Genomic DNA, 22,360 nt, shown 5'->3' with positions numbered 1-22,360 from the left:
AAAAACCACAGGTTCATCTATTAGGTAGACTACAACCAGGGAGTCCAGAAGTTACTCACTTATTGCCCCACACATTGTATTTTTGGCAGTTTGCAGAATTAGCTAGTGAGCTAAAGCTTATTTTTGGGGTTGCTTGAGAAGATGTGTTTGTATTCTGTATCACAAGAAACCTTCCTCCAGGGCTGTCAGCTCTATTACAGAATGAAGACAAGACAACAAGCTTTGAGCAGATTTGTTTAGAATGGGCTACACAATTATAAGACATGTGTATAGCAAATAAAGTGCTATGCATGGCAGGATCTTGGCTTCGTGAATTTGTAATTTGACAGTTAAGGACCTTTTCAAAAGGCAGTATTTCCACAAATTCTAATAAATGATTGTGCAGAATGTCTCTGAAAATTAGTTAGTTTACAACATTCACTAAAGAGCATTTTTACCAATTTTTATTTCTAAAACAAAATAACAATAAATATAAAAAATAGAGCTATCAAGTTACCATCATATTTATTAACAGATCCAATAAGACATCAGTGGATGGGTGGGTTAAGTGGTAAATGTTACATTCCAGCAAAAAATATATACATTGTGAAGTCATTTACTACTCAATTAAATAGAAAATCCATCATTTAATGCAACATAATTAATACTGTACTACAGTTCATTCCAAGAGTACAAAGAAAAGTCACCAAACGGACAGACAAGATTTTTAATACAGGTATTATATATTACAATGTGTCTTGTTATAATACAGTCATGTCTGTTTAATAAAAATAAACAATTAAAGGGCAAATGTAATACAAACATATTTTAAAGAGTTAACATAAGCACATATTAAGCAGTTAAGTTCTTTGTGTGTTTTCAGTAAGCTGTATTAAGATACAGATCAAAAGACCCCGTTAATGAAACCTTGCCTTTCATTGCTAGGATACATGATCATGTCAAGAAGCAAAATTATAACCTGTGCATATCTTTGTAACCAAGAGAGAAATGTTATATTTTGCTCCACGTACATACTATGAAGAATACAAACACTGATGACAATATGTTATGTGATGAATAGGGTGGCTGTTTGTGCAGAGATGACACAAAAAGTAACTTTTCACAGTAAAAAAATTAAATGAAGAATACATTTCAGAATATTCCTATTTGTTTTGCTTTTTAAAAACATAAAACTACGCTATTGGTTTAATTTAAAATAATTTTAATATTTAAATGGCCTCTCCATATCACAATATTTTAAAAGGTGTGGTCCCACCACCTCAATAAAACTACTGGTGTGACAATATTGATGTTTTAAAAGGAAAACATCTTTTTTTCACTTAAGATTAAATACAGCTGTTTAAGAAACAAAAAAATAAAAATTTAAAATGAAACCCCAGTGCTGTGGTTATAGTAAGCTTTAATGGCAATCCTCTGTATAAAATTTGCTTATTAAAAGTAGGTATCTTAAGTGTAATAAATGTTTTACATAGTGTGAGACCAAACCTTTTATGTATTTTTTTAATTTATACAAGGACAATACAACAATCCTGTCATGCAATGTTCATTTTTAAGCGTTCTGCATCTCTTTTCCTATCTTGTAGCTTAGGATCTTATTCCAGTCAATCTTGGTGCGTGTAACTGGTAGCTGTCGGCGTAAGGCTTTGAAAGTAGTGTCCGACATAGTCTGGTAGTTCTCATTAATGGCAGTCTAAAAAAAAAAAAAAAAGAACGCGTCACACAGTGTCATTACAGAGCAGGTCAGGTGAGTATCTTAGTGATGTTTAGGCTTTAGTAAGTCCAAATATAATAGATTCTCAGAAGAACATGAAGCCACTTCTAAATAAAACTAATAATGTTGAGCTCTGGATTTGACAGGGAATATCTCAAATGCCTGGATTTTTGTAGTGTACATTTTACTGTATGGCGGGTAGGCTTGAGTTGATGGAGATCATACATTAAATCGTTATTGCCTTTGTATAACTTGCATTTATTGAAAAGCATTAACGTCTGTTGACAGCTCCAAGACTGCCCTGTTTTCTTTCTTTTTGTCTTTTTATTAGTGCGAGACTGTTGACTAAAAATTATAGTCCAGAGGAGGTATAACATGGTTAGTGACAATCCGCAATTTCCAACGCTACCCCACTCACTTGCCTCAGCCTTGCTCTTGAGGGAACACCGCCATTTTAGGTTAGAGGGTAGTTGTAGTGCGGCAAACTGAATTACAGTGGAATTATTCAGCATGTGAAAATAAGGAGTTTGATAAACTGATAGTCACACCTGGTATTCGTTTTCTGCAGCCTCCATGATCTTGATGAATTCCTTTGCAGTTTGAGCTTCGTTCTAAATGTAAATTACATTTAGTAATTAATTATAACACAAATATACACATTAGATCAGATTATTGTACTCAAAAACATTGTGGAATTCACTTAACAATATGGTTACCAAGCACATACATGTACAGTTCATGTTATTTTTAACATGGTCACACAGAACACAAAAATGAAACACCCCTGATGGTCTTCCATTTGATTGCCAGAATTGCAATATTAAAGCAAATATTAAAAACCACAACATAATGCACCCATTCAAAACAGCTTCCACTTTAGCAGAAAACAAGTAGACCTGCATGTGACATTTGTTTAGTTTAGTTTTATTACTATTAAAAAAACATCCACTTTCACTTCCCAAAACTAAAAAATGAAAATTCCCCTCAGGGTGTTTCAGGCTCTGACACATACAAGAACAGAGATGGTTTACAGGACCTCTCTGTATGACTGCTTTTTTAATACCTGAATTCTGGCTATGCAGATTTTTGTGATGCCTAATGCAAGGCCAGTATTAAAATCCACTCAAGTATACAGAGCATGCCTAATATAAAAATACCTACCACTCTGCCATTTCAATAAACCCTGGGCACAAGTACCACACTTGTGACTAGGCTTCTTGTGGTAAGTACAAGTGCAGACACTCACAAAAGGTTTGCTGGTAACAATATTATACTTACATAAAGAGACATAGAATCCTGAACATCTTTGTGACTCACAAGCTGAACATTTCCATCTTCATAGTAGTGAACCTACAATGAAATTTACTGTATAAATACCCACTGAAGTTCCTATTTTCTTTATCAAGCTAGAAATACACACTCAAGAGGGCCCCAGAGGAGTTTGAAAGTGGGGAAGAGTTACACCCTTCATATTCATATTTATGTTTTAAAAAATGTAACTGTTAAATTCAAATGAACCTCCTAGCACTGTGTTTGCATGGAGGCTGGTAGGAAGCACTGTTTTATGTTTTCTCAGCATCTCTATTTCAAACTCTGTGACCAGCTGTGCTTTAGCCTAGGGGTCACTCAGTATTGCAAAACAGTTTCCCACTGTCTTTGTGGAAGGTGTTGGGGTACTGTTTAGCACAGACTTTTGCAGTGATAGACAGTGTGCACGATTCATCCTGTAGTTTAGGATGAAGCTGTTAATGGGTGCTGCCGAGTACCAAAATAAACTACAGCAAATTAACATGCCTGTATTTCTGAATTATTTTCTTATAATAAATTTATTTATTTCCTATGAGCCAATTTCTGCAAATTTCTGTGCAGAATTCTTCACACTTATGGGAATTCTGTATTAATTTCTGCTACAGCACAATCCTGGAGGGACTGGTGATTAAACTTTTTAGCTTATGACTAAAATAGTGTGGCGCTGGATATAAAGAAGGATGCAAAATGTAAGCTTACCTGGATTTTCATAATGCCCACCACTTGAGTTTTTGCAGGTGTGATGGTAAATTTCCATTCTGACCTCCAGCGTCCATTCCTTTAATGTGGGAGTAAAATCTTAATTTTAGCTTAATGTTCAAGCATATATCATAATGCAGATGAGTCAGAACACTTTATAAGCAGTGCTTTTGACATTAAAATGTAACTCATCCATAAAAGAGGGTATATTAGGCATAAACACAAATTAACCAATTAAAAGGGGCAATATACAATATTAATGATATTAAACACTGGCACAATTTATTGGCCACAAAGAGGCTACAAACCAAGAAAATAAGGTTAAGTGTGTTTTTTTTTTCAATGTGACAAGCCATAATAGGTCTGTTATCTGGCTATTAAATATAAGTTGTTTTTTTCTGTCCTCTGATAAACTGAAATGCATGTTGATATTCTGGTCTTGCAAGGTTGCAAGACCAGAATCATTATTCTAGAAACGCAATCATTGTTATACAATTCTTCAGAAAAGCATACACTGTGCAGGTGTTTTAGTGACAGAACAGTTAATCCAACCCTCTATTAAAACAGACAATGCCTAACTAACATTTGAAACTTACCAGAAATTTTTTGGTTGAAACTGATGGCACTCAATACATACAATGATGGTTTGATGTCCATCAATAGTTTTCCCATATATCTAGAGGGAGAAATAAAAGCATTGATTATTCTAAATAAAATACAAATATTTTAATAAATACAATGTTAGTTTAAATTTATACATTTGATGTTGTTCTCATCCAAATCTACATAAGCATATGGAATCATTTTCTACATCATATAACATGGATAAGAGCAGAGGGCAATAACAGTCAATTGTTGTCTCAAAAGTTTTTAGAGGTATACATATTGTATATATTTCTGTATGCATATTACTTGCAAACTGAAATGCATCACAGTGTTAGTTTTATAATTTAGCAGTTCTCCAAGTTTTTTACAGTCATGTCCCTACAATAGGCTCCATGGAAACCTGACATGAACAAAGTTCATAAAATACACAAGTGGTAACCAGACCACCGCAAGATTTAATTTTTTTGGGGGGAGGGGTATTTTCAAAGTAGAAATGTACTTTTAGCTTTGAGAATCCAGGCTAACTTGAAATGAAGGGAAACAGACACCTCACATGCCTGATGATTATCTAGTTAGTACCCTTAAAGGTGCAGACTTACTGTAGTTTAAAAAAAGCCTGCGTCACACTTACAGTGCACACACCATTTGGGTAATGCTCCTTGACATAAGCCCTGACAGCACTGTCCACAGCACTCCTCCAAGACTCCAGCGCGTTCTCCACATCCTGAGAGCGAGAGTCACTTGCTTCCTTCCGTAAGTGGTCAAACTTGAAGGAAATCTTGTTCTTTGGATCCAGATATCTTCCAGTTCCAAGGTCACCATGTTCCGTGATTAACACCTACAAAATAAGCAGCACCATTTTAGGAGGAAGTAGTAAGATCTGGTATTAAAATAATGTTTTTATAATCATTGATTCACTAAAATTGAGACTACATTGTTGTTTGTTGTTTGTTTTTTACTCTGTACCAGTATTGCTTGAACATTTTTTGATAATTTGTTTAAAAGTTTTCAGCAGAGAATTTCTTTAAAGTAGGATTGTAAAGCCAAACTACTCCATATAGAGTAACTCAACACTCCAATAGGTATTAATGCCATTAAATTAAATTAACGTGTATTTCTAGTTCATATCAAGCATCCCATTAATTATATTTTCAACCTAATGCAATATTAAAAAAATATATATATATATATATATATATATATATATATATATATATATATATATATATATATATATATATATATATATATATATATATATATATATACACACACACACACACACAAGATAAAATCTAATGATGTAAGGCAGTGGTTTTCATTGAGCGGCCCACCCATCCTACATATAATTATTTAAATCACATTTAACCATTAAAAGAAAAAGTAATTTTCATTGTAAATCTGTAACAAAATCGTAGTATCAAGGCACATGAAAATAATAAGGGCACAGCCCTAGTGGTCAGTTCTGAAGACCATTGATATGCCTTATCTATTTCATCAGTTACCTGTTCGTTGTACCCATCAACTTTCACTGGTGTAAACTGGTCCACATTGTACTGTGCAAATGCACTAAAAAAAAAAAAAAAAAAGAACACAAAAGAATAACACTACTACAGTTAAAGTCCTTATACTGTAATAAAAAGCAATCCAAACAATTCGGTGGAACCTCTTTTCCTTACTAATGTCCATCAGCAGAAGATACTTTAGGTTAACATAAGCAACATACTCTTCCCAGGCCACTCAAACTGTTCAGTACAACAATTTGGGAATATATCTCATGAAAATAGTCTCATTTTATAGACGTTGTAGACATTAAAATGTTCAACTTAAGATATTTCTACCTTAAGATGTGTATTATAAAACTGTATACCCCATTGTAAAATGAACATGACATAATAAACTGCTACCTGTGGGATGCATTACGTATGTCACTCATCAGTCCACATACTGAAACTCTTGACAGTACAGGAGGATACTGTGAGAAACACTTGCAGTTTCACTGAAAAAGTGAGAATAAACAAAAATGGTAAAACACTTACTGAGCTGCACCTTCCCTCAGAAGATTGTCATCGTTGAGCAGCAATCGCACATCTGAAATGGTACAAGACAATCTGTTAGAAAGGTGTACAAAAGGATAGGACTTCTATTGCTATATTTGATTAGCAAGTGCAAAATGTGTCCAAGAACAGTCTGGAAAATTCATGTATTGTAATAAGACAAAAATAAGCTTTTAATTCCACTTATCCAAAGACCAGAGCAAAGATGGCTACACTGTTTCCTTTAATGGCCATGGCCATCACACTAAGCTGATTAGATCCCAGTATGGTGGTTATTAAGGGTTCTATTAATTCCTGAGCCTCCCTTTCAAAAACACTGGCAAAATAGCAACGGAATCAAGACCACTTAAATAATTACAGTTGCATGACCTGGCCAGATTTAAACTGATGCTCTCTGTTGAAAATAAATGTACTATTCACATTCAGGTTAATACTATATTTAACTATAAACATTAGAGCCGCAGTATACATTCAAATGAGTTGTTTTGCACAAATGAAACAAAACTGATCTTTGACGTTTTAAGCTGTGTTACGGGAGTGTAATTTATTTTTCTGTGCTATCAACCGTTAGTGAAAGGTTTTGGTACTGTACTTTTCTGCTTGATTGTCTTGAAATGTGATGAAGCATACCACTCAAACTGATTCACCACAAAGAGAATTCCCTTTTAAACATAAACTGTCTATTTGCACTACACTGTAGCACCAAAATGTAAATTGCCACTGTTAAGATATGGTTTACTTTACTATCAATATGTTTACTGAGCAGTGCTTGCCTTTATACACACACTAATTTCAATACAACCACCTTACCTTGGGACCAAGAAGTTAGATTAACTTGTTCCCTGATTTCACACTTGAGTGCAGGCAAACAATAGCAAGTCTAGCCCAAGGAAGCATCAATAAGGCAAAAATCAGTTATATTCTAACTGGTATTTTTTTTGTATTAGTCCTTAATTACTTTCCCCCAAAATAGTTGTGTTCTTCACTTTGGTATGGGGGGATTCCAATTTTGTCTCCAAAGACGTTGCTAGAAGTAGTGATCGCTTCCTACTGTGATGGATTTGTCTGCTGATGGATCTCCAATAATTGTTCAGCACAAACCTCAATTTAGCCGAACAAGCACTACAATTCAGAATCTCCTAAAACACCTCCTGTCAATGTCCACTCTGAGGCCTGGTGTCTTACAACAAGTCTCTGGGCTGTTTCATGTTTAATCTCACTGCTACATTTCCAGCACAATTATATTCTCCATCACAAAAAAAAAAAATGCTATTTGACAAGTCCTAGCAGCTAGTTTATCAAAAAGCAAGCTTAGATATAGTTTTTGCCTTTGAGATAAACTACTGCCACAATGTAAATACATAAAAAAATCTCTATAGGATCTTGCCCTACAGTATATCACTGCCTGACAACCTCCTCTGTCTTAGATGTAAGGTTAAAATTAATTTAGAGGATATGCTACAGTTAATGAAAGTGTACACTAAAATGAAAATGTGTGTGTGAACAACAAAAATTTAAAATATGTATATAAAGAACTTACCATTGAAAACTTCATTAAACTCTCCTGGGGGAGCGTGAATGACAAAGTTAGCTGCTATGCGTACCTGCAATTAGGCAACATTAAGAGAAATTGATTAGCATACTGACCCCTTTTCATGAACTGCTTTTTTGTCCTAAATTGGTTAGAATCCAAGGAAATACAATTAACAAAATTGCTCAATAGTATAGTTCAAATAAAAAAATGCATCCTTCAAGTAGCTTTTGTACATTATACTGTAGAACTAAAGTTTTCTTTTAAAAGTAGCATTGTGTATTCCCATTGCTTAATAACGTACACCTATCCTCTGGGCAATGTATAAATCTACTATAAAATGTGAATACTAGATTTTAAACAATAAAAAAAAAGAATACACTTTCTGCATCACTTTTATTTTTGCCACTTTCAGCATATTTTATATTAAAATGTTCATTTTTATTAATTAAACAAGATGCACAATACAAGTTTATCCTTTGTCTCTTTAAGCTATTTCAAATTGTTCTTGTGGGGGCAGATATAGTACCAAAATATTATCAACCTCAGCTGAAGGCTAACACCTTTCATACACTGGCGTAGTCTACAGCTCTGTATTTAGGCCTGGCTTCGTCCGTGTTTATTACTGTTAATTTTGTAGCACGTCCTGTTTGCAGTCACATCTGAAAGTGACAGTCAGTGTTGCAGTGCAGCCTGTTCTCCCTGTGCTGTGCATGACCATAGATGGGCATACAAATGTGTAAGAAAATCCCCTGAGTAGCCAGAGCCTGAGGGTAGACAGACTTGCACTGCTGACTGTGGCTTGAGAGACACCGAGATAGCATACAGTGCCGAGAAAAAGTTTGTGAACCCCAATGATAATTATGGAAATTCCATAGTTTTACCATGATAGCCTTCTTGAATCAAAATCTTTTCTTGAATATTCCAATAGGGTTTATATTAACCAATTCCATGTCTTTTGAAACAAAATGATGTATGAATTAGACAACAATGAGTAATTAAGATTCAGAATATGTGAAAAAGTAAGTGAACCCCTGGTTTCATCAGCTCAATTAAGGGGATAATTAAAATCAGGTGTTTAAATAATTAGGTAGATCTTCAGGGGTGAGTTTGGAAGGCCCCACCCTATATAAAGATCAGAAACTTTGTGAGTTTGGTCTTCACCATACAGGTGTGTGGAAACGCATCATGCCACGATCAAAATAAATCTCTGAGCACCTCAGAAAAACAGTTATTGATGCTCATCAGTCTAGAAAGGGTTACAAAACCATTTCTAAGGATTTGGGGCTCCACCAATCCACTGTCATACAGATAGTCTACAAATGGACAAAGTTCAAGACCACAGTCACTCTAACCAGGAGCGGTCGTCCTACCAAAATCTCTCCAAGAACAAACCAGAAAATCATCAAGGAAGTTACAAAGAACCCCAGAGTAACATCCAAGGATCTGCAGGCCACTCTCACCTTGGCTAATGTGAGTGTTCATGACTCAACTATCAGAAAAAGACTGAACAAGAATGGTGTTCATGGAAGGATAGCCAGGAGGAAACCACTGCTCTCTAAAAAGAACATTGCTGCCCATCTGAAGTTCGCCAAAGAGCACATAGATGATCCACAAGACTTCTGGAACAATGTTCTCTGGACAGACAAGTCAAAGGTAGAACTTTTTGGCCTCAATGAGAAACGTTATGTTTGGCGAAAACCAAACACTGTGTTTGAACAGAAAAACCTCATCCCAAACGTTAAGCATGGTGGCGGGAGTGTGATGGTTTGGGGCTGCATTGCTGCCTCAGGACCTGGACGGCTTGCCATCATTGACACAACCATGAATTCTGCATTGTATCAGAAGATTCTAAAGGAGAATGTCAGGCCATCCGTCCATGAGCTGAAGCTGAACCGAAAGTGGGTCATGCAGCAAGACAATGATCCTAAACATACAAGCAGATCTACAAAAGAAGGCTGCAGAAGAAGAAATTCTGCGTTTTAGAATGGCCTAGTCAAAGTCCAAACCTAAACCCCATCGAAATGTTGTGGCAGGACCTGAAGCGAGCTGTCCATGCAAGGAAGCCCTCAAATGTCGAAGCAGTTCTGTAAGGAGGAATGGGCCAAAATTCCTCAAAACCGATGTGAGAGACTGGTCAACAGTTACAGGAAACGCTTATTTGAAGTCACTCCTGCTCAAGGGGGTGCCACCAGTTACTGAATCTAAAGGTTCACATACTTTTTCACACATGGACATTGAATTTTGAATCATTTGTGGATAAATAAATGTTGAAAAAGTATCAAGTTTTTGTGTCATTTGTTTAAATCAGGTTAATCTTTATCTATTATTAGGACTTAGATTATGATCTAATAACATTTTAGATTTGAAATATGTGAAAATCCTAAGGGGTACATGTACATGTCCATTCTGTACTGTCAGAAGTCCTGTCCTATCCAGCTCATGCATTTCAGATTTGTAACAAACTCAGCTCATTTAAAAGTAATTTATAATTACTGTGCAATTGAAACAAAAAAGAAAAACAAAAGGACATCAAATATTTTATTTACTTAATTTACAAACACACACAAAAAAAATCTGTTAACCAGTTCATGTTTGGAAGACAACGTAAAATGAGCTATTTCACAGCATTTACTTTATTGTATCGTCTTTAATAAGGCATTTTCAATACATTTTTTCTGTGTCAAGAGATGCTCACAACTGATTTTATCTTAAAACGTGTTGATTGACAAAAGTCTCACTGGGGAAGTACAGAACAAGAAGAATTTTATTTTTTTATTTGCTGATCCGTGTGATAACACAGTGATAACTCTTCTACGATGTAACTTCTGTGAAAAGCACATGCATACTTTGGCAGCCGAGTGAAGTATTTGCTCACATAGTGTCAGCTCCACCTCCAGAAATTGCAACTACAGTAATGCTTTTCAAGTTTCCATGCTGTTGACATTTATATTTATTATATATATATATATACATATATATATATGTATATATATACACACACACATATATATACACATACATATATATATACATATACATATATACATATATATAGATATACATATATATATATATACATATATATATATATGACCATGTGACACTGGTGTAGAAGCATGTAAACTTTTTAGACTGTTAGCAAATTGATGTCTAATTTGGGAATGGTATATACATAGGAAAAGGACAGACTGGTGTCTTAGCCTCAACATAACTAATTCACCAGGTATAAGGTATGATATTTTTATTGACTGATTATTTTAATGAATATCTTGACAACAAAACCCCTCAGAAATACAATTCATTGCCCTGGTAGGACACACCTGGCTAAATACGGAGTCATACTGTACAATAGGCTACAGGCAAGAAAAAAAAAAAAAAAAAAATCATCCTTCAGATGTAAAACCAAGGTCCTACTGCAAGTGATTCTGCAGCAGCATTTGTTATGCACAGTTCACCCCCTAGTCTGTAAGTCGCTTTGGATAAAAGTGTCTGCTAAATGACTAATTCATAATTAGTAATAATAAACTATGTATAAAGAGGATTTTTTTTAATTTAACAAAATCATCAGGTGTTAAAAAAACAGTCACAAAGTTCAAATCACTGCATCTCCGGTCAGGCAGGTATAGAAAGCAGTCTATTGGTATGCGGAGTCCAGGTGGCATTTGTTACTGTAACCGTACATATTAAACACTACAGTTGTAAGGTTCCAATGATGGAAAGTGCAGACCTGATTATGGCAGACCCACCATCAGCATTTCCATCTCCACTACCACCCCACACACACCTGCAGATCATTCATTGATTTCCAACCACAAGATAATACTGTACAATGAAACAGTCCTTATCCATTTAGTTGTTTTGTCCTATTCAACAATGCTTAATTAAAACCTCACAGGGTAGGGGAATTTCTAAATAATGTATCAATTGCCCCTTTTACTATTTCAGAAGCTCGTAGGGTCATTTCTTTAAGAAAGAGAAATACTGCATTCTTTGTAAGTATTTCATTTTGACTGTGTATACAATTATACTATCTTTTTCCTTTATAATAATTAGACAATGGCAATGTTTGATGGGGGTGGCAAAACCACAGAATGTTAATTTTAGACAACGTTGGGGAGAAATACTGTACACAGAAAAGGGATTATAAATGACAGATGGGATTATAAAAAAAATATTGGGCACTACCATATTTCTTCTAATTTGATGCACTTCAACCATTTTTTGCTTCTCAAAAATAGCCTGTGTCTTAATGATGAATGTATTAAAATCACCAACAAAAGACATGACTACCCAAGTACACAAGCAGCAGCGTGACTTACTGCCGAGAAAAGACGAACAATGACGTCACTGCCCAAATACACAAGCAGCAGCGTGACTTACTGCCGAGAAAAGACGAACAATGAAGTCACTGCCCAAATACACAAGCAGCAGCGTGACTTACTGCCGAGAAAAGACGAACATTGACGTCACTGCCCAAATACACAAGCAGCAGCGTGACTTACTGCCGAGAAAAGACGAACAATGACGTCACCGCCCAAATACACAAGCAGCAGCGTGACTTACTGCCGAGAAAAGACGAACAATGACGTCACTGCCCAAATACACAAGCAGCAGCGTGACTTACTGCCGACAAAAGACGAACAATGAAGTCACTGCCCAAATACACAAGCAGCAGTGTGACTTACTGCCGAGAAAAGACGAACATTGACGTCACTGCCCAAATACACAAGCAGCAGCGTGACTTACTGCCGAGAAAAGACGAACAATGACGTCACCGCCCAAATACACAAGCAGCAGCGTGACTTACTGCCGAGAAAAGACGAACAATGACGTCACTGCCCAAATACACAAGCAGCAGCGTGACTTACTGCCGACAAAAGACGAACAATGAGGTCACTGCGCAAATACACAAGCATCAGCGCGACTTACTGCCGAGAAAAGACGAACAATGAAGTCACTGCCCAAATACACAAGCATCAGCGCGACTTACTGCCAAGAAAAGACGAACAATGACGTCACTGCCCAAATACATAAGCATCAGCGCGACTTACTGCCAAGAAAAGACGAACAATGACGTCACTGCCCAAATACATAAGCAGCAGCGTGACTTACTGCCGAGAAAAGACGAACAATTACTTTTTTTTTCCAGTAAATGTAACACATTTTCACAGAACGTCGTCAATCCATGAAAGAGTTTAATAGCAAAATATAATGCACAAGAACTGAGCTGCGTCTTTATTTTGATCAGAATCGCACTTTTGGAGAAGCTACGCCTATGGGGCAGACATGTTTGACTTTAACCACTGCGTCTGCGATTGCACTTGTTTCATCTGAATCGAGTCGATACAGTACCACTACTACGTAAGCACTACGGCTAACACCTATATTTGACATGTATTTTTGAGTAAAGTGTAAATGTAGAATGTTTAACGCTTCGCTGATGTTTAAAACTTGAAACTCTAATCTAATAACACCCCTACTGTTTTTTTTTTTTTTTTTTTTTTTTAAATAAGAGCAATATTACTTTTATCATATTGGAAAATGTTCCTACAGTGCATCCATAATGACATCACAACACTGCAACAGCATAATGCCCGTCTGACACTGCTTGTGATACGAAGAAAATATCACTGTGCCCTCTAGGCCTTTTTATTGAGCACTCCAGAAGAGTTTAACTTCCACCTAAACAACCCAAAAACAAAGCAGTACATTCCACAAATTCTGAAAAGTCAGACACTAAATTAATTTAGTTTGTTATTACAATAGTTTAGTTTACAAAAATATTTGAAATGTCAAAATCTAATTCCATGTCCTTCACAAGTACTCAATATCTACAAACTGAATACTGACTTTTATGATTGTGTGTTTGTGGAATTTGGGCCCAACAGTTAACAGTGAAAATCAACTTTTTTGACACCAATTTCACCTGAAACCGGGTTTTAACACTGACTTGGAAAAAAAAAAAAAATTCTGGGGTAGAACTTGTGCTGTATCTTGGTTTAACCCAAATATCCAAACCCCTACATTTATGAGATCTGCTGTTTTCATTCAAAAAACGTTTTAAGGGTTTACATTTTAGTCTAGTAGTAGACTACTGTTCCCTAATGAAAGTCGCAGTGGTCTTGGTTGAAATGTTTTCTTCACTTACTGTACGAGAAAGCAGTTACCATAATGAAAAAAGAAAAACTGTAAGATAATGAATGATGACCCAACACTGCTGTATAATACTGGCTGTGTACTCTGGTTTTGGAAATGTGTGAATATGAATCCTCAGCATTCTGTAAGAATTTTCAGTTGTACAGGCAGCATAAGAACAATAAGCACTTAAACCCACATGCAAGAAGTTCAGAGAGCAATTTAAATCAATTTAGCAGGGTGATTTTGAATAAGTTCAGTAGACTGCATGCATGCATCCAACAAACACATGGTAGCAGTAGGAAGGACAGAAGATATTTTTTTAATGGACAGAAGATTTTTTTTAATGGACAGATTTGAAACTAATTAAGAAAACATTGGCAGAGTAGCTGTGTCCTTTTGGAGTATTTCAAATATTGCATACATGGGGAAAAAAAGCTGCAGTTTTAAGTTGGTCACTTTCCTATGAGAATTAAATTATTTGGCATTCTGAGCACAGACTAAAAAAAACCTACTTAAAATAAACCTCATTTCATGAAGCATATTGGAGGTAATTAGTCATTAAGTTTAACACACTGTCAAACGTCCACCGGTACAGGCAATGGCAACATTTGGTGCCCTGATAATACTGTTATCAAATCATTACTAACCGGTCTGTAATCCAGAGTGGAGACTGTTGGTGTGATTCAAGGCTGCTTTGTTACCCCACCCCTACTCCCACCCCTACTCCTACTCTCACAACGCAAGAAAACTTATTTCCTCCTATTGGCACACCAGCTCCTGTGATCTTACAGCCCTATTTCAGATGTTTCTTATCAGATCTGTGGTACTATTTCTCATCCCTTTTCCTTTGCTCTTGTGTCCCAACGGCTGTCTGTCTAATTTAATACAGACAGTGCCAGATACAGTACCCAATGGGCCTGTGCAGTTAGGCAAATAAGTCTCCGTGCAATGAACAGGCACAGAAGAATTTCACCTTGCTCAGGTATTTTCAATGTACATATACGGTCACAATCAGTGCCACTGACAAATGTGGGCGCGTTTAAATACACATCCTGGCTAATTGAAAAAAAACAACAACACGACCAGCATCAAAAACGCGTGCATTGTAACAGATCGATTCATCTGAAACCCCAGAGTGAACATAACGACTTTCCATGACACACTTCGGCGCTGCAAATAGACTAGGCGGCTATGTATGCAGCCCAGTTCCTATTTGTTAAGAGCGACCATACAAGGAGCGGCGTCCCCGATAGATTAGACAGGAACGGAAGTTGGCAGGGACTGGGTAACTAAAAATAATAATAGTTGATGCCCGAGCCCAGCGGCCTCCCGTTTAATCGCTAATTGCTGCAAAAATAAGTATTTTCTAAATGACAGGCTGTAGGTCACAACAAACCGGGGTGCAATACTGATAAACGTCAAGTTTTATCTAAGCATTGCACCCATATAAAACGCTTAGCATCCCCTACCTTCTCCTCTTCAGATAACTGCGCCTCGTGATCCGCCATCTTTCCTTCCGGCACGACGGCTCATTGAAGCCGAGTACAACGTCATCAGAAGGGAGGATTTCCGCACGGGCACGCGCTGGAGCCACTCGAACAGTGAATGGGACGCGCGGATCCACGTAAAAACAATTCTGCACAAAACTGACACTCTACAGTTCCCAGTCCCTTGTGGAATTCTCATTGTTCCAGTCTTTCAGAAAGGCCAGTCTGTAGTGAAACCTGAAACAGTACTCTGTGCTGTTTTCACTTTTTAAATGTAAAACATGCTCCATATAAAGTGTTGTATAAACCAAGTTTTATAATGTATTATTATTATTATTATTATTATTATTATTATTATTATTATTATTATTATTATTATTAATAATAATAATAATAATAATAATAATAATAATGTGTTTATTAAATATCTAGTCTTCAACTCCATAGATAACTCCTAGGACACACATTTGCAGTATCACCACAAATAATTATAAGTACAAAATTAACTAGTGAAACAAGCAAACCATCTATCTTACGAAGAGTCCAGTGCTGACACTACTGGGACTAGTGCTGCTACTGCTGGGATGGTAAGACTGGTGCTGCCGCTGCTGGGGCTGGTGCTGCTACTGCTGGGACTGGTAAGACTGGTGCTGCCACTGCTGGAACTGGTGCTGCTACTGCTGGGACTGGTAAGACTGGTGCTGCCACTGCTGGAACTGGTAAGACTGGTGCTGCTACTGCTGGGACTGGTAAGACTGGTGCTGCCACTGCTGGGACTGGTGCTGCTACTGCTGGGACTGGTAAGACTGGTGCTGCTACTGCTGAGACTGGTAAGACTGGTGCTGCCACTGCTGGGACTGGTGCTGCTACTGCTGGGACTGGTAAGACTGGTGCTGCCACTGCTGGGACTGGTGCTGCTACTGCTGGGACTGGTAAGACTGGTGCTGCTACAGCTGGAACTGGTAAGACTGGTGCTGCCACTGCTGGAACTGGTAAGACTGGTGCTGCTACTGCTGGAACTGGTAAGACTGGTGCTGCCACTGCTGGAACTGGTAAGACTGGTGCTGCTACTGCTGGAACTGGTAAGACTGGTGCTGACACTGCTGGAACTGGTAAGACTGGTGCTGCCACTGCTGCCACTGGTAAGACTGGTGCTGCTACTGCTGGAACTGGTAAGACTGGTGCTGACACTGCTGACACTGGTAAGACTGGTGCTGACACTGCTGGGACTGGTAAGACTGGTGCTGTTACTGCTGACACTGGTAAGACTGGTGCTGCTACTGCTGGAACTGGTAAGACTGGTGCTGACACTGGTAAGACTGGTGCTGCCACTGCTGGAACTGGTAAGACTGGTGCTGACACTGCTGACACTGGTAAGACTGGTGCTGACACTGCTGGGACTGGTAAGACTGGTGCTGTTACTGCTGACACTGGTAAGACTGGTGCTGCTACTGCTGAGACTGGTAAGACTGGTGCTGACACTGCTGGGACTGGCAAGACTGGTGCTGACACTGCTGGGACTGGTAAGACTGGTGTTGCTACTGCTGGCACTAGTGAAACTGCTGATACTAGTGCTAAGACTGATCAGACTGCTAAGACTGTATGATACCAGGATTAAAAACACTGATTTTGGAGGCTTTACTTAGTTTGCCAATCCTCCTATGGCCTGATCTATGAAAACGCTGTAACACTTCCTCCCGGGACATGTCTCTGTGGACATATAGCAGGGCAAGGCCATTCATCTATTTTCACCCATACTGCTGCGAGAGCAATCAAACATATCGAAAGGATGCACTCAGTTAAACTCTTTCTCGTCATGAACTGGGCCCCGAGGAATCCGTCTGCTGCGGAAAACACGGATTGTCTATATGCTGTCAGAGAATTTTCAGTTTTACACTTGGGGCGGGCCAAAAAACATGCAAGGCTTTTTTTTGTTTGTTTGATAAACAAACCAATACACTTATCATATATAATCATCAACACAGACAATGTTTCTTTAAATTTATGTAAATATACTTTAAACTGCTTCTGGTGTACAGAGGTCAAGGTTGAACGAGGCGCCGCTGTCACCTTCATGCTGGAACGTAGCTGCAGTTTACTTCAGTATCCAGTGCGTTGTTACCACTGAACAAGATGTTTAAAGATGCCGAAAACGATTTTAAAAAAAAATTAAAAAAAATACCAGTATTAAAACAGTACTTCCTTGGATTTTTTTCTCTAATGAAAACATTAGGAAAATAACTTTATAAATTTATAAATAGAATTACCTCAAATTCTTCTAGTCCATGGCAAATACAATACATGAAAAGTACTAAACTAACAGCTATGAATCGTTATATCGGTGGAGGGTGAAGGCGTTGTTATTGCGCAAGAAAAACACCTGATTTATGAAAACAAATCGTAGCTAAACATTACACTGCACAGGACTGTCAGCAGAAAAACAATATTAATAAGAAATACAATCACTAAACATTCTTACCCAGAGTTGGCTTCTTCTGAAAGAAATGCAATTGGTTTCTTCATTTCATCTTTGAGTAAGTACAGTACCGAACCGTCCACTAAATAATGTACGGGACTACCCGCTGCTCCAGGGGCTGGTTGCACTAACGAGAACAAAAAATGGGATCGGATCCAAATTCACTGGAGTCGGATCATAAACAGTACGTTGGATCCAATTCTGGAGCTGCACGCGACGTAACTAGGGAAACTGACCAATGAGAACGAGAAGCGAACATGTGTATTTGGCGCGAAGTCTTGATACTCCGACTGTCATATTTATATACAGCCTAAGATCACAATAAATGTTACGAAGAAATGGCAAATAAAATAATAATAATATGAAAACATGTCGATTATATGCAACTCTTAAAAATGTAAGTGGCCACATTATTTTTTTTTTTTTAAATCTTTAGATATATTTTTGTAGTTTGTTTTTTCTCCCAAAAATGTATAACTATTTTTACCGAGACGACTGCCTCGGCTTAATCAGCAGTGTACGCTACGCCCCTGCAGATACGAAATCATTGGCAATTATTACTGCTGCTTTGTGAAATTCTGATTTATATATATATGCGCATGTATTAAGAAAGCAGAATCACTTATTTGCTTATGTACAAAAAACGTAAATAACACAAGACCAATCTGTGTGTTGCCAGAGGCTCTCTTGGCAGCCATTTCTTGCTTTCTTTGTAACCAATAGAAGATCAGCTTCTTGCACAAAATATAACAGCAAATCTTGTTGTCCGCGGGCGTCGGGCGATACGAATTGCACACCCCAGTTATATTGCTATGTATTTTCACTTTAAATAAACAAGTTCAAGTCACAGTACATAGCAAGTTGTCTATGGTTTTAAAATAAAAATAAAAGCATTTGGATAACACCCAACTTGGTCTCCCCCTCCCTCAACAATTATTGCTACAAATGAACATCTGTGTTTAAGAGAAAGTCAGATGTATGCCTATAGTTAAATCACTAATGAAATAAACAAGCACCTGAAAACCTAAGTATTTATTTCCGAGAACGCAATCGACTCTGGGAATAGCAGGGAATTCTCACTCATACAGTTAGAAAGAAAAAAAAAAATCTTATTTGCTCTACAAATATGAAGTGCTATCAACCTTTATTGGGGTGTTTTATAGCCCAACTGGGTAGAAACCAGTAAAAATGTTGCTGAACAGCGATATAAATGCAGTTATTGAAAACAGTAATATTTTACAATATTATTTAGCAGGTTTATTAAGCAGATGCCTTTATCCAGGGCGACTTACAGAGACTAGGGTGTGTGGCCTATGCATCAGCTGCAGAGTCACTTACAAGTGCATCTCAACCGAAAGACGGAGCACAAGGAGGTTAAGTGATTTCCTCAGGGTCACACAATGAGTCAGTGGCTGAGGTGGGATTGGAACCACAGACCTCTTGGTTACAAGTCCGTTTCTTTAACCACTGGACCACACAGCCTCCTTACAGTTATATAATACACAGTTCTCCCACATTGTTTCGCTTTCTCACTTACACACACAAAACCAATACTGAAAACAGTCAATTAGCAAAGGGCCCTATTGTATAGTACTTGTACAATTTATTGTCAACACAAATTGTTACACAACTTAGTTAATTATCTAATTAACCCACAGTATTTTCTAAGTTTACTATTGCAGTGTATTAATCAGAATACAAATTATTTTCCTTTCTGATAGAGAAGAAATCAATTGACAAAACTGTATGTAGACAGTTTAGTTCCTTCCATCTGTCTTTTGGGCTAAGGGGCTTCATCTGATTTTAAAGGGAATCCTCTTTTCAATACTGATCGTCAAAGTCATTGAATTGGCTATTAGAGGTAGAGATTATATAAAGTTGTCAGTTTTGTAACATTTTCGGAGAGTTTTAATATGTTCTGTTTTCAATAATCGATACGTCCAGCTAAAACAATAGTGTATGGTCTTGACCATTGTTTATGCATTGGTTTTAATTTGGTTTATTAAATATGAACATACATTTTAAGAGAACCTGTCGAGTTTCTATCTAAGTAAACACATTTGAAACAGTATGCATAATCTAACATACTATCAACGTTCCCTTTAATAACATACATCTTGTAATAATAATACTAGCCAGCATCGACATTTTTTTTAAATGAACCCAAATAATACAATATATATTTGTTTTTAACTATTTTGTTCTTATTCTTTTGACATAAACACTAGATTGATTCTGAATATGGTTAAAAGCTGACAGAAATTTTGTAAACATACTGTACATGTACATGCACTCTCCAGTGTGTCTTATTTCTGACTTATTTTAATTACCCTGGATGATGAAATCAATGTTTTGTTCATGAACCCCCTTTTACAGATGGTCTATTAGAGTCCCCCAGGGGCATGGAAAATGTTGTTTAAGTGAAGGCACTGCTTTTAGTGCTGCCAAGGAAAAATCCTTTAGTACCAAGTCTAGACATGTTCATTTAAGACTGTAGGTTTAGTCCCTAAAATAATGCATTGCAGAAAATGTTGTTACCAGTAGATGTCCCTAGTTAGCTATCTGTTCACAGTTTGCAGCTCGCTGGAGGACAGAAGCTGCATGTTTAATCTGTATATAGAAGTCCATCCTTCAGTCTATCAGTATATTGTTTTTACAACTGCTTCTTTCAGTGTCTTCTATGAATGTCATTGAAGGTCCCAAAAACGAGTCATTTCAGAGTGAATGAAACCAGAATCTACGTGTCATCTGAGCCTGATTTTCAAAACTTGGTAAATTATGTTGAGTGAAATATTTTATTTACCTTGGTGACATAACTTACCAAGCATAACAGTAGCAATACAAAAGCATAGCAAGCATGTATACAATTAAGGGACTAGACCAATGAGATCACTTAATTTACCACACACACACATATATATTAGTAACTTTAGTAATTTTTTTTTTTTTTTATTAATTAGCCTTCATACACTTACCAACCTAAAAAATTATAATTTGGATAGATAAGGGGCTTTATTAATCACAATTAAAAAACATTCCAACCCCATACCATTGGGATTTTTAATCATTATTTTTGTTTTAAAAAAAATGTTGTAGTCTAGAAGGCAATAAATCTTTCTCAGGGGATGTAATCATCACCCACCTCCCCCCATTTGATTTTAAACAGACCTCCTGAGGCACAGGTGATTATGTGTCCTACTGTTGAAACATCTAAACATTCCTTTTCTGTTCTAGTGGTATCGGAATTCTATTAGCCGGCAGCTGTTTATTAGCTTTGAACACCTACATTATCTTTTTATTAACACTGAAACAGACATAAGTAAAACTAATGCTGTGATGCTAGAAGCACACATTTCTAAAACAACTAGTATTACACATGCCTTTGAGCCATAAGGTCAGAAACTCAGATTCTGACTGCCAATCATTTTGGAAAAATACATCCACTCCCAGAATTATTGTCTTGAGTTTGAGCTTCACATACCACAATGCTATTAGCTCTGGGTATGTACATAATACAGGAATACAGGATATAGGATAACACTTTAAAATAAGGATCACAAATCTGAATGTAAGACATGTACAGTATAACACTCAACTGATTTCACTAAGAACATGTGTACATTATTTCAGTGTATGAATAGCTAGCAGCAGGATAGTTCAATAGTCTTTACACTATGTAACACAATTTTTGTTCCTGGGTAGTAAGTGTTATTTCCTAATTGCTTATGCCTCAAAAGTATAGAAAATGGCTATTATTCCCCACAAACTTTGCTTTTGTGACCAGGACAGGGACATCCTACAGCCCATTGTGCCGTAGTTCTTCACCAGAGTCTCAACCAGCTCCACATAGTTTTCGGCCTTGTGATTGCCCAGGAAGCCCCGAACCACTGCGACAAAGCTGTTCCAAGCCGCTTTCTCCTTACTAGTGAGCTTCTTGGGGAATTCATTGCACTCCAGGATCTTCTTTATCTGTGGTCCGACGAAGACACCGGCTTTGACCTTTGCCTCAGACAGCTTAGGGAAGAAGTCTTGAAGGTACTTGAAGGCTGCCGACTCCTTATCTAGAGCTCTGACAAATTGTTTCATAAGGCCCAATTTGATCTGCAGTGGTGGCATCAGCACCTTCCGGGGGTCCACCAGTGACTCCCACTTGACGTTGTTCCTCCCCACAGAGAACTCAGTCCGCTTGGAAGGGTCCACCATGCACAAGTAGCAGTTGCTTGAGTGGTCAGTGGGTTCCCGCCAAATTCTTGGGATAGCGAACTTCATGGCTCTCTTTTCCCCTCTGTACCATCCTACAAAAATACATTTATTTCACCCATGACTAATGTGTAAGAGATTCTC

The 22,360-nt window shown here is 37.3% G+C and overlaps 1 protein-coding gene across 1 annotated transcript; it reads right to left on the bottom strand.

Annotated features, from left to right (window-relative positions):
- Positions 1-487: 487 nt before the first annotated feature.
- Positions 488-15,637, bottom strand: LOC117414683 (F-actin-capping protein subunit alpha-2-like). The gene is made up of 10 exons (XM_034024448.2): positions 15,523-15,637; positions 7,922-7,985; positions 6,364-6,415; positions 5,830-5,893; positions 4,956-5,162; positions 4,315-4,394; positions 3,719-3,797; positions 2,990-3,061; positions 2,260-2,322; positions 488-1,690 (listed from the first exon to the last, which is right to left on the bottom strand). The coding sequence occupies exons 1-10, from the start codon at positions 15,559-15,561 to the stop codon at positions 1,550-1,552; spliced, it is 861 nt and encodes a 286-aa protein (XP_033880339.1). The 5' UTR covers positions 15,562-15,637; the 3' UTR covers positions 488-1,549.
- Between the last annotated feature and the right edge of the window lie 6,723 nt (positions 15,638-22,360).

The sequence above is a fragment of the Acipenser ruthenus genome, chromosome 7, assembly GCF_902713425.1.
Source record: "Acipenser ruthenus chromosome 7, fAciRut3.2 maternal haplotype, whole genome shotgun sequence".
Lineage (NCBI taxonomy): Eukaryota > Metazoa > Chordata > Actinopteri > Acipenseriformes > Acipenseridae > Acipenser > Acipenser ruthenus.
Note: the sequence above shows the minus strand (reverse complement) of the source record. Positions and strands in the feature narration are given on the sequence as shown.

Coding starts and splice junctions, on each gene's coding strand:
- LOC117414683 (XM_034024448.2), bottom strand. CDS start 15,561: ATGGCGGATCACGAGGCGCAGTTATCTGAAGAGGAGAAG. Junction 4,395..4,955: donor ACCCAAATGGTGTGTGCACT/GTAAGTGTGACG, acceptor TTCTCCCTCTAG/ATATATGGGAAAACTATTGA. Junction 3,062..3,718: donor TGGGCATTATGAAAATCCAG/GTAAGCTTACAT, acceptor ATTTCATTGTAG/GTTCACTACTATGAAGATGG.